The sequence below is a fragment of the Dendropsophus ebraccatus genome, chromosome 2, assembly GCF_027789765.1.
Source record: "Dendropsophus ebraccatus isolate aDenEbr1 chromosome 2, aDenEbr1.pat, whole genome shotgun sequence".
Lineage (NCBI taxonomy): Eukaryota > Metazoa > Chordata > Amphibia > Anura > Hylidae > Dendropsophus > Dendropsophus ebraccatus.
Window position 1 is genome coordinate 114,596,722 of NC_091455.1, and position 13,634 is coordinate 114,610,355.

General features: G+C 40.2%; 1 protein-coding gene across 1 annotated transcript in view; it reads right to left on the reverse strand.

Annotated features, from left to right (window-relative positions):
- The window catches only part of MYO10 (myosin X), a 196,994-nt gene that overhangs the window by 49,717 nt on the left and 133,643 nt on the right, over positions 1–13,634 (reverse strand). Inside the window, exons 15-19 of the mRNA XM_069958144.1 lie at positions 12,271–12,363; positions 11,399–11,467; positions 11,137–11,219; positions 7,637–7,745; positions 7,383–7,463 (exon numbers count right to left, since the gene is read on the reverse strand). Coding sequence (XP_069814245.1) covers positions 7,383–7,463; positions 7,637–7,745; positions 11,137–11,219; positions 11,399–11,467; positions 12,271–12,363 — 435 coding nt within the window. The remainder of the gene's footprint in view (positions 1–7,382; positions 7,464–7,636; positions 7,746–11,136; positions 11,220–11,398; positions 11,468–12,270; positions 12,364–13,634) is intronic.

A 13,634-nucleotide genomic window follows, 5' to 3' on the forward strand; every position in this document is an offset into this window, starting at 1 on the left:
AAGTTGATATATACTGTACTATTCAGATTTCTATTTCTGCAGTTTGTTGTGCTTTGCACTTAGACTCTCTTCATATAGAATCCTGTACTGAACATAGAATTACAGGCGTCTGAAATCTATCCCAAACAGGAAACGTTGTAAGGGATGCTATAAAAGGATACAGCTGCCCTGCATATAAAGAGACCTAATGGTAACTGAATATTTAGTGTTACAAGTGACCGGGGAAAATTCACATCATTCATACTAAGAAATGGGTAGTAGAAATGATCTTCCTGTTTCTTTTTTATCTATGCACCCCTGGCTCAATACTCATTGAAGTATGGCAGAGTAATGAACGAGGTGCAAGTTATAGTGGGGAAAGGGATACATATGTAAGATTCCTTACAATATTTTTCACTGATTTTACATACTAGAGCTGCCGCTCAGGTTACAGTATATAATATAATATATGAATTGTTATGTTTCAGTAACATTTTGACGTTATGTAACATTTTAACGCTTCAGGCAGAAAATAAGTGGCTCTCAGTGGCAGAACTACAATGGCTAGCTCTGACAAATGGATATGTCATCTCTCCTATCACATTGCCTTCAAAATGAACACTTCTCAAGCTGTAAAGCAATGGTAGCACTAACCCCTGATGATATTTTTTATTTGGAGATTTTACAGAGATCCTCTCCTACATAATATATAGCAGATCAAGTTGAGAATTATATACACTATAATACACTAGGTAAGTAGACAGCTTTTACACGTACAGTTTAGATTTGCAGGTAAAGAGGATAACATTTCTGTAGATTTAAGGTAACAATTTTCACAACAAATCTACTACATGTGAACATACCCTTATGTTGATTATTAAATGGGTACTCCGAAGAGTAATGATCTTTACTTTTTTTTTTTTAACTACATTGCTTTGATAAAACCCTGGCCCCTGCTCCACTGCTCTGATCCAGCCCTAATGATACAGAGCCTATAGATTGTCTGGGGAACCCATAGGAGATGGTGGCAGTAGTAGCTGCGGCTCCTATTGCACAGGGCGACAGCAGCAGATCGTTGCTATCTTAGTTGTTTGTCTTTCAACATGTTAAAAAACAACGAAAGACAACGATCATCCAACATCGTGCATGTTGGCTGATCGTTGCCTTTTATTACACAAATCGATTGCTGGCCGTAATGGCCGCTAATCTCTTAGTGTAATAGGGCCTTCACACATCTCACTTTGCTAGAGCCACTAACCACCACTCACTATGCAGAGGCTGCACCACACAGAGACATACTGACAGGCAGCTTCCCCCTATATATTGTATATTCTGCCTCAATTCTAGGTCTTTTGGTGGTTAAAAATGCAATTGGAACTTTGCTAATATTTGTATATATATATATATATATGTATATATATATATGTTCTGTTACTTGCTTCTCAGTCACTCCTTAGCAATAGAACATAAAGTGCTGAATAGAGGCAGCTACAGTGCAACACAAAAGCATCTGACAGTGAATCTGACATGTTATATTTTAGACCACAGCAAAGCTTAAACTACAGTATATGTTACAAGTAGTATGCCCCTAGATGGCTCTAGGTAAAGGTAGTATCCCCTAGGGGTGCTAGGTAATGTTGATTGTTTGGATCTGTGTATGAGTATTATGTCATCTGGTAGTTGTAGGTAGAGAAAGCTTGTCTCTGGTGGTCATAGTAAGAGGTAAGTGCTGCTTCCAGACTACCCCGCTATCTCTGACAATTTTTGACACCCTCCTTCTGCCCCATTACTCCTGCCATAATATTAAAAGAGTACTTCATAGAAAACATATTTTTTATATTAACTGGTGCCAGAAAGTTATACAGATTTGTAAATTACTTCTATTTAAGAAAAACACAGCCTTCTACTAGTTATCAGCTGCTGTATGTCCTGCAGGAAGTAGTGTATTCTTTTCAGTCTGACATGGTGCTTTCCACCTCCATGACTGAAACTGCAGGAGAGAATTTCTTTGGGATTTACTACTGTTCCAGACAATTCCTAACATGGACAGAGGTGGCAGCAGAGAGGACAGTGTCAGACTAGAAAGAATAAACCACTTCCTGCAGGACATACAGCAGCTAGTAAGTACTGGAAGGCAGGAGATTTTTAAATAGAAGTAATTTACAAATTGTATAACTTTATAAAATTAGGGGATTTGAAAACAATTTTTTCTCTCTAGAGGACCCCTTAACATGTGCTACCTAAGTACTGCATGCAAACCTATATCACCAACATAATAATGTTTACCAACATATTTAAGAAAAAATACAGTATGTCTGAAAAACATGTCAAATTGTTAGCCTTGCATGTAAAAGTTCTCATTAATGAAAAGGGCAAATTGAATCTCTTATAAGTGGGAGGTGGAGAACCTTGTCACCATGCTATGAGGCTGGAGAGAGGTGACACGCCTGACAGGGCACAAGAGACATACCAAGAGAACACAAACATGTAACCGTAGATTTAAAAATATGTCAGGAATGTCTTTGTCAGATTTTATAAGTCTAGGTACTTAGCCGCCTTCCAGATTAAAAAAAAAAGACATAGGGGTTGGAAGGAAACCGGAATTTGGAGTGTGGTATTGCTGAATAATGAACATTTATGTAGGAATTAGGGCATTTAAAGAAGTTTTCTGGCATTTATGAAGTAGTACATAGTATACTCCTTACTACAACACAAAGACTAAAATATGAATGGACCAACTACAAAAATAGTTGTCTGAGCAGAGACCTACTGTTTTACTGTAGTTTTATTCATATTTTTAGTTTTATTGAGGGGTATAAAAAGTTCTGCTCAGCTGATGTCTGTCACGGTCAGTTTAATGCCAGCCCCTCCCCTTACACCAAAATTTTGTGATGCCAGACAACTGCTCTAAGAGCAAATATCCGTCCATAACAAGTTACTTGTTTTTGTTGGACGTTTATAATGTACATACATTTTATGATATGTGTACAGATACAATCGAATAAAGAGAGAAATTAATATTCAAGCACTGTATCTCTTTCTCTGTTTTAACCCTGGTGCTCCCAGCCACCCTGCAACTGCAACTGGCCTTGTTCATTTAAATGGAGGTATGAGGCAGTTTTCCTGTATAGAAGGTGGCTGCGCACTATTGTTTAGGCAAAGACTGTGAGGAAGCCACGGGGTCAATTGGGGCCCAAGAGGATAGACCACAACTAATCATAAAAGATGGAAATATTACTTTAGACTAAGGCATAATGAATTTGCCAGAGCCATACATTGTACTGTGGCATTGTAGAGCCCTGTACCTTTGTTTTGTGCCTCCAGTACCTTAGTTCCATATTTGGTGGGCTTTGTCCTCTGAAAACAATTAATTTGTGAAACAAAACCATCTGTAGCCTCTTACAACTATTATCTGTCAGACTGATTCAGCATCTAACAGAAACGCACCCACTGCATGATTTTACATAAAGCTGATGCAGAGATACAGTGGGGCCCCACTTTAAGTGTAGTTGTCATTTCAAAAAACTTTGCAGAAATTAATCGTACAACCTGCTTTCACTTTTAATAAGATGTGCCGGGGGGAGGGGAGGCTGGAAAACAGCTTTGTGAGTACAGAAAGAAGCTCTTTTGCCTAATAAAACATATTACAGAGTTTTACTTTAAGGCTATGTTCACACTACGGGAACAGGCTGGCAATTATCTGGAAAGGGTGTCTGTCCCATAATAATAATAGCCGCAAATAATAGGCATAAACATTATTTGCGTCCGTCAATATTAATAGATGGCCGCCTTTTTTCGATAAATGTCTGCCCATTCCCGTAGTGGGAACATAGCTTTAATTAGTATTCTGGAGGAAAAAAATATTATACATTGCTTTAATAAAGTTTTATTACTTTTTATTATAACTTTATTTATTTTACATGTTGGGTAGCACTAGTTAAAGCTGACACAGAGTTTTCTGCTCTCATCAACATTTGTATCAGGAATTGCAGGGCTCCTCATGCCCTGGTCTCCTCTGCTCAAACCCTGCTGCACACACAGCAAACACAGTAAAACAGAGACCCCCTTGACCCCGCCATGTATTGTACATTACAATGTATTATGCATGTGTGGTGAGGTACAGTTATAGGTGTTGTTGTGTCAGCTCAGCCAAAGATGGTATTGTCGTGACACCAGTGCTTGTCCAGCACACAGGTGTGATGTTGGTACCTGCTTTGTTATGTGGCTGGCTGTGGTCCCCAAATGGTCGGTGACCTGCCGGGTTGTAGTGGGTCCCTTGGGCTCTTGTCACGGTAGTCCTGAGTGGCAACTGACCCACCCGGTACCGCCATCCACAGAAAGGAGAAAAATAACCCAAGGTGTAGGGTTGGTGTGTACGAAGTATGACAGAGTCCCAGTGTTAGAAAAAATATAACAGCTTTACTGTAAAGTCTTTCAGTAGTACAATACACTTTTGTAGAATAGATAAATCTTTGACATAGACTTTAGTGCTGGAACTTGTTATGCTTGAGGAGGTGCTTTGAGAAGTAGAGTAGAAGAGAGGTAGTTGTAACGGTGCTTGGAGAGTAGAGGAGAAGAGTTTGTCGAAGGATCCCCAACCCAGTGTTGCAATGTACTCTGCCAGAACTTGGAGAAATACTTTATAGTGAGATACTTGAACTTATAGTTGTGTTTAGACTGTGTCTGAACACCTTGTGCCCTACAGCATCGAGTGACCCGTCCTGTCAGAGTACTACAAGCCCCTAATTGTCCAGGGGTGTCCCGGTTACCTGCACTGCGAGATAGGATACGTAGACCTTCTTTACGGTAGCTTTGTCCTATCAAGGCTTGTTCCTCTTGTGTTCAGGATACTGCCCTGCGCTTTTTAGATGTGTTCTCGACATGGATTACGGTGTTTCTGGACTCTTCTCCTTTTAAAATGTTAAGCACTTCATATTGAATGTAGTAGTAGTGGTTGAAGAGCTGGTTGTCTCTAGCTGCATTTATACACCTGAGTGTCTAGACTAGACGGACCTTGCTTGTCCCTTACAGTGGTCCTGGCAGCAGCCAGGGCCTGGCTAAACTACAGCAGGAACAGTAGGTTTTGTGTCTTTCTTCTCTGAAAATCTAAAAAAAACTGAGACTCCAGTGTCTCCTCCTACAGGGGCCTAAAGTGAACTACCCTGTGCATGGTGGGGATGAGTGTGTGCATAAGAAAGGAGAAAGATAATAGGTTAGAAGCAGAGAGCACCTCCTATTGGTCACTAGTAACACGTGGTACATATAAAACATTAACCCATGACCTTCCTCAGCTGTACAATACATAGGAATACAAAATACTGACATCTAGTGGTGAAACTGTAAAGTACCCTTCATCACCACTAAACCTAAAAAGAGGAAGATTTTTCAGAGGTGCAAAGGAGAGACAAAAAAAACCTTGGTGGGATACCACACATGGCAGTCTTTTCTAGTAATTACTGCTTGTCCTACTAGAGGTTGCAACACACACAGCGCTAGTGACAACCTCCCCAAGTGTAAATTAATTAGAATATACAGTGCACTTGGGCAGGCTCTGTGCCATCAGCATTGTGTCTGTGGCAGTGCTTGGGCAGAGTGGGACCAGGACACAAGTAGCCCTGCCGTTCCTAACACAAATGTTGATGGCAGTACAGAGCCTCATGTCAGCTCTTATTGGTTCGATGCAACGTATAAAAGTAAAAAAACTAAAGAATTATAAAAAAAAAAGAGTAAATAAAGTTATACTCTAAAATAATATAACTGTATTAAAGCCATATACATATATTATTATTTTTTTTAATTTATCAGAATTTGACCATTGAGCACAAAGAGATACCTCTTGGGGTCTCCCTTTGTTATCCAAAACAGTCCTACTTCTAGTACTTGCTGCAACCATGGTCAACTACTGACTTTATTGAGTATTGACAGCCTGAACCTCTTTAGATCAGTTCAGCCTAATAGGAGCTACCATAATAAAGGGGTTTGTTATCAGTGTGTAACACCTTTAGGGTATAAACCCACACACTGTATACACAGCGTATTTACTGCTGCGATACGCAGCGAATACGCAGCAAAAACGCAACAAATACGCAACAAAAACGCAGCAGATTAGATCTAAATAACTGAACTCAGCATTAAATCTTCACCATCAAACTGCTGCGTATTTGTTGCGTATTTGTTGCGTATTTGCTGCGTATACGGTGTGTGGGTTTGTACCCTGAAACAACATGTAACAACTGTAATGCAAGAATGAGATTGTGGTAGTCTTTGCTAACAGGTTGCTATGTATTTTAGGCCCTCCTCACACCTCAGGAAAAGCTGTCCGGATCTCTTATCAGGAAACCTGGGCGGATTTCCGGATCTACAGGGTTACATTAGTCACGGACACCCTTCAGGATTTTTCCTAAAGGGTGTCCGTTTCAGGAAAACAGGTCAGGAAATTATAGAATAGGTCAGGAATTATAGAATAGGTCAGGAATTATAGAAAAAAGATCTTATTTTCTTCAGGAATCCTCAAAGCGTCCAGAGTTCAAGATGCTACAATACATTTTTTTCCCTGTTTAGGAAATCCTAAATGCACTCCTGATGGTTTCCTGAATTATAAAGCTGATTACTGCCAGGAACTGTCAATGTTTTCCTGAAGCCTCCTAAAGGCTTCCTTATCAGGATTTCCAAACAGTAAAAACTGACATGGGCGTGTGAAGGGGGCCTTAATGAACCAATCTTGTGTTTTCTTTATTAAAATTGCACAGGTAAAACAGGTATAACTAGTAATAGAGGGATTGTGCAATGTAGGGTGGAGTTATAGCTTAATACAACACTATGTTGCTAGTGATATCCGAAAAATCTTCTATTACTCATGCATGGCGGTACGTACAATAACTCACAGAGATGCTATCAGTGTGTGAGAACTAGCAGGGAGTGGCTATTAACCAGGTTTATTTAGTACATATTGTAATTACAATAGGGATGATGGTTCAGCATTTTGCTGTACTGGAGACAGAGTTAACCTACCACACCTTGTAGACTGGTAGGGCTGTTATTGAACTTGGTGGATTCATTAGTAAGCGGTTTTAACTATTCCCTTTTCAGAGTACAGCACCACTCTTGTCTCCAGTTCAGGTGTGGTTTGCAATTAAGCTCCATTCACTTCAATGGAACTGAGTTGCAAAACCCCACCTAAACTGAATACAAGAGTGGTGCTGTCTCTGGAAGAAAGTGGCCATGTTTTTCTAACGCTGCATAACCCCTAAACCAACATTTCACTATACAGTAAATATGATTTTTAAAATCTAGTATAAATAAGAAACAAACACCCACACGATACATAATAACACCCACATACACTGAAAGTTAAAGATCCCATTGCTTATCTTTTATTTAATTATGCAGAACTGTTTTCTTACCTTGTGTACATTAGGCTTAATGCAGCGGACAAAGAAAGGATTAGATGTACTCAGTGTTGCCATCAAGGAATGCAGGGAATGCTACAATAAAGAATAGCTTTTAATTAATCTCAGACTAAACAATTGATTGACCACATGGGCTCTTTAGTTTTGGCAGCACTATACATGTGTATATAGTTTTTAAGCTTTCTGAGAGTGTCCCCTAGTGGTGGCATGAGGATCACAAGTGTACCTTGCTCTGCTCTTATACAGACCTTGAACTGTAGGCTGACGGTGGGTTTCCGGTGCTTACTTCCAGACTTAAGAGTATCTTGGTTATTTCTGCTTGAAACGTGTTCAAACAAGTCATAAATGAAATCCAGTCTAGATAAAACAAAAGTAAGGAGACAATAGTATAATTGCAGAAACCAGCCCCAGCTAAACACATAAATGAGGACTCCTTACATAGGCAATTTTTAGTATTGGAAGAGGTTCTGCAGATATTGTAACTGAAATAACTTATCACTAGGTGTCTTATTTCTTAATATAGTAAAGGTTTATTTGCCTGGCACCTTATAAAGTGGAGAATTTAAAAACCCAGAAAGAAAAAAAAAAGTACAGACTTGTTTGGCACTTCAAGCCCCCATCAGTGTGTAAAGACCTTCCCTGGTGTCTAGCCTCATATGCCAGGGCACTAATGTTACTGACACTGATATCAGTGAGTCAACTATCATGTGCACACTGATGTGGATGCTCACACAAGTTGTCAGGCACCCACAAGCATCTGACAATGTAAATGTAAATGAAAATGTGTGCCTGTCATCTATGTAATAAATATGCTCCAGCAAAGGTTAGCCCTTGGGCTCAGGCTATGTTCACATACCTTAAAAGGTTAAAAAAAAACTACCATAATTTTGAGGTCAAAACATATTTTGAACATAATAATGTGCTCCATTGAAGTCCATGGGAAATTGTCTAGCAGGGCACTTTACACTTTTACACAGGGCATTTTTAATGGCCTTAAAAGAGAAGTCCCGCGAAAATGAAAAAAAAAAAATCCCCTGCAGGTAAAGAGGTGCAGGAACATAATAAAGAAAGTAAACGTACCCATCCCCGTGTTCCCACGCCACTGCCCTACCGATCTCTGACAGCTGCCAGCCTTCTGCAGCTCCTGCTGCAACACCAGGTATCGCTCAGCCAATCAGTGACTGGGTCCAGACACCGCTGCAGTCACTGACTGGCTGGGTGGGTAGTCCATAAAATACCAAGAATCCAGGAGAAAATTTCTTCCGGCTGCTGTCAGAGAGTGGTGACAGCGATAAAGTGTAAGTATAAGTATATTTTATTTATTATTTTCTCCTGCCTTCAGGTGATTTTTTTTTATTTTCGCTGGACTTCTCATTTTATTGATTACAACAGTTCAAATAATGAACATTACATTAAAACCTGATTTTGCAAAAAAAGTTTATTTCCACCTGTTTACACGTTATATTTTCACTCAAAGTTACGACTGTATTTTGATATTTTTTGTGTGTGTGGAAAACCTTAATGTTATATCTATTACAATACTGGTCAGTGGGACTTTAGGGTGCTGTTTGTTCACAAGGTATTGTGTGACACAAAATGTTTTCTGTATAACAAAATTAATCATCATGAGGGCAAAATGAATTGCCATCTTTACAAAGATTATGTAATCCCAGCAAGTAGTTTTGTGCACAAAATTCGTTTTTCACAGGATGCACAAAAATAATTTTGTTGTGCAGTTTCTGTGTACAGAATTTATTTTGTGCAGAAACTATTTAGGTGTGCAATATGCCATTTTGTTGCAGAAAATAAAATTGTGTCACAAAGTTTATTTTTTAACAGAGAATTCAACGGTAGTGATGAGCAAATACTGTTCGATCGAATAGTGAGATATACGAATATTCGATATTCGTACGAATATCCCGCGAATATTCGATAAATATTCGATAAGCGTTCAAATCCCCCAGCTTCCGGTTTTACCCTCCAAATGGTCAAATAGATGTTTTTCACTAATCGAATACTTGTCCCCATAGACTTTAATGGGATCAAATATTCGATAGAATATTCGAATATTTGCGGGATATTCGTACGAATATCGAATATTCGAATATCTCACTATTCGCTCATCACTATTCAACGGTATTTTGTGAAATATCATTTGTGTTATTCTGTAAGACAAAACACATTTTCTAAAGCAAGTACAACAGACATTATGTCACAAAATCACATTCTATGCCACGAAACAAAATTCTGTGGGCTTCTGTAAACAGAAAAGGGGGCATTTATCAAGGCATGCCAGGACTCTCAGTACAGCCGGCTTTGCACAGACATTGCACAAAAATCTACAGCTGCTCTGCGGCAGGTATAAATTTTTGCCTGGTTTACGCCTGTTTCCAGGCATGAACCTACATAAACCAGGTGCGGGAGGAGCCCACTCCCCTTCCCCGCCATAATAAGTCAGGCGTACACCACGGAAAAGGGGCGAATCTGCTCCTTTTACGTGGCGTACCCCAGGGGCGCATAATGATAAATCTTCCAAAAGTGTAAAAGCAAGTGCACACAATAGCATAAAAACAAGTAATGTGACCACATACACTGCCAGAGTATCCTTGTAAGTAGAGAATGTATTTTATGTTATTTAAAGTGACACTGTCACCCCCTTTGTTCACTTTGACATCTCTACACAGGTGTAAAGGGTAAATTTAGTGTTTTTCATACCTTATTTCATATCATATGTCATGGTGCTTGTTCAAGTAAAAAGTGTCCTTTTATCAACTGCAGATTGTATTAAGTGGGCGTGGCCTCGCGGCATTAGCGCCACATAACCCCGCCCACAACGGCACAATTGGCCCCGCCCCCTCGCAGGGCCATTGGAACAGGCTGGCCGAAAGGTCTAGACCCCACCCCCTTTACGTTGGACAACCAATGGGCGTCAACGGCACGGTTGGCCCCGCCCCTTGACGCCCATTGGTTGTCCAACGTAAAGGGGGTGGGGTCTAGACCTTTCGGCCAGCCTGTTCCAATGGCCCTGCGAGGGGGCGGGGCCAACCGTGCCGTTGTGGGCGGGGTTAAGTGGTGCTAATGCCGAGAGGCCACGCCCACTTAATACAATCTGCAGTTGATAAAAGGACACTTTTTACTTGAACAAGCACCATGACGTATGATATGAAATAAGGTATGAAAAACACTAAATTTACCCTTTACACCTGTGTAGAGATGTCAGAATGCACAAAGGGGGTGACAGTGTCACTTTAAGTACATTTTGGGGAAGATTTATCACATCTTGTGAAAAGGAACAGTGGAGAAGTTGCTCATAGCAAGCAGATTGCATTCATTTTTAAAAAGGCCTTTGCAAAACGAAAGCTAAAATTTGATTGTTTGCTATGGGGAACTGCTCCACTTTTCCTTTGATAAAGGTTTGATTAACCTTCTTTGTGATTAGGACATGTCTGCTACTGCTTTATCCATCTGAAATGGAAATGATACAGATAACCAAGCGTTGTACCTGTCTATGTTAGGCAGGCCCGTAATGAGTACATGTGGCAGCTTTTAGTATTATTTTCCTGTGCATAAACATAGCCTAAAGGTGCCTACACAACTTATAACTTTTGGCCGATAGATCATTTGGCCAACAGTTATCTCTCCCCTCCAAGATCATTTGGCCAACAGTTATCTCTCCCCTCCAATCCATACACATGAACGCTCGTCATTCTAATGAAACTTGTACAGTCGGAGACGCAGTAGGCCTTACCTGCTTTCACGTAAAAGGTTGAGAAGGTCATCTCTGAAAGTGTCTCGGTTCTTTTCTAAAGTGCCTCTGACATCATACAAGACCTTATAATTGGAACAGAGCACATCATTGTACAGCTAGATAACCTTTATAAAATGTCAGGTAAAGAATGACAAGAAAATGTGAATCTGATGGCAAATATATATATAGTTCGAGGTGTCGGAGGCTTGACCTATCATTAAAATGCAGACTTGTGCAGATAATTGATATGTTGAAAAGTTACCTCTCCAGCATAGTGCTTTACACCAAAGTTGTGAACAGCGACTCTTGGCTTCACATAAAAGGAGTTATTCTATAGAAAATAAAAATACAAAGTATGCAAAATAAAAACTTTTAAATATTTGTACAAAACTATCATTGGATTGTGCAATATGGGATTACATAATCATGAATACAAAACTGCAGAAAAATGTTAGGAAAAATAATAAAATCTTTGTGAATTATCGTAACACATACAGTATTTTCCTGCGTATAAGACTAGTTTTTAACCCAGAAAAATCATCTGAAGAGTCAGGGGTCGGCTTATATGCCGGGTGTCGTCTTATAGGGCGGGTGCTGAAAAACTGGGATACTGCAATACTGGGATGCGGCGATCGTATGATGGGCAGAGCAAGCTGCCGGCGTCCGGGGTATGGATAAAAGACATATGGTGGAGTGGAGCTGTGCGCAGAAAAAACACCCCTTTCACCTGTCTGGCCGCCCTTGTATGCTACCGGTATTAATGTACCTCCTTCTCTGCCTCTCAGATCTCCTAGTTGCCTGATGTTTTTTTATTAATTTGTTATTGGTGTGCGTTGGAAAAGAAATAGTCTTATATGGCGAGTATATCCCAAACTCTATATTTTAACTGGAAAAGTTGGTGTCGTCTTATAAACCCAGTCGTCTTAAAGCCGTTCCCCTCACCTCCAATATTCAGAAAGTACTGGTATTGGTGACACATACTACATAATTTACAGATCTTGTAGTGTTCACCAATGACTGGTTCATCTATATAAGTGAATTATTAGTCTTCCATAGCCCAACCATAGTTTATACAGGTCAGAAAAATAGTTAGCGCTCAATGAACTACCTCAGAATAATAAAAGTACAACATACCGCATGCTGGTTATGTAACTTCTCCAGTAAGGTGCTATCGGTTGCTTTAGGAAAGTAGCTTTCTTCATTGATCAGCGCTAATAAACCAAGTTTCTGGTAAAAAAAAGCAAGCAAGTCAATGACCCTGCATACAAACATTTCACACTCATCATCCTCTGAGGCCTATCTGCAAAGTCTTTTAAATGGGTTAAAGGGGATTTCCATACATCTCCGTTTTTTTCTTTTTTTTTTTTTTATTATAGAGCCGCAGTGGTGGCCAGGAGAAGAAAAAAACTACTACACATCCTCTATTGTTCTCTTTTGGTCTCATGTCACTGCAGCTCCAGACTGCTTGACGGAAGTGTATAGTTGCAGTATCCTGGTACAGTCTGTCTGTGTTGCCAGGTACTCCCTTTCCATTCTCTCTCCTCCCTAAACTTGTTTTACTTGTAATTTGATTCTTGAAATAACCAATAAATAAACATTTTTGCTAAGCTGATTCTTAGGAGTGGATGACAGTTTAGAGAGGAGGGAGTGGATGACAGTTTAGAGAGGAGGGAGGGAAGATGCTTGATAACTGGAAAAAAGGCATTTTTGTCTAAGATATATTACACAGTTTGTCATATTCACTTGTACTATTAAGCTAGGCAGTGTTTGTTAAAATGACAATGCCTATTCAGCACACATAGATTCAATTTCCTTTATCTGAGGCACTCAAACCTCTCACTGAATCTGCACAGGTTTACTTTAGACCTCCTGCACCCCTATTTCTCTTTTATACACATTATTAAAAGTACATTGTTGAAGAACAGTGCCTCCAAGTGTATAGATGATTTGTTGTTGAAAGTTAAGTTACCCTTTGCACTGTACTCTTCTTTCATATTGTTCCTCTTGCACCTGAATACCATCTAGGCCGGGCACTCTTTGATACCATCAGCCGGGCACTGTATACTGGGGTAGGCAAGGGACTCACACCATCCTAACATTGGTACAGTCCCTTCTTACAACTGTTATGTATGCCAGTAACCTTAGTACAGTGTGGAACTACAAGTCTCTCTAAAATAACACCTGCAAAATCCCAATGGCACACGTCACAGTGATGTCACCACAACTTGTACATGGGGTGCTGCCAGGGCCGTTTCTGCCATGAGGCAAAGTGAGCACTTTGCCTCAGGCGGCAGATTCTCGGGTCCCTAAGGGGGCGGCAACTCGGCCTGTCATTTCAGTGAAGTCAGTCTGACAGTGCCGACCAGCTCACTGAATGTTGTGTTTGTTAGGTGCCCCTGGCGTGTGCAGCGGGCGGCAGCCTCTCTATCTACAGTATCTACCCTCCTGTCAGTCCTCCCCAGCGCTTAAGGCCCTATTCCACGGAACGATTATCATTC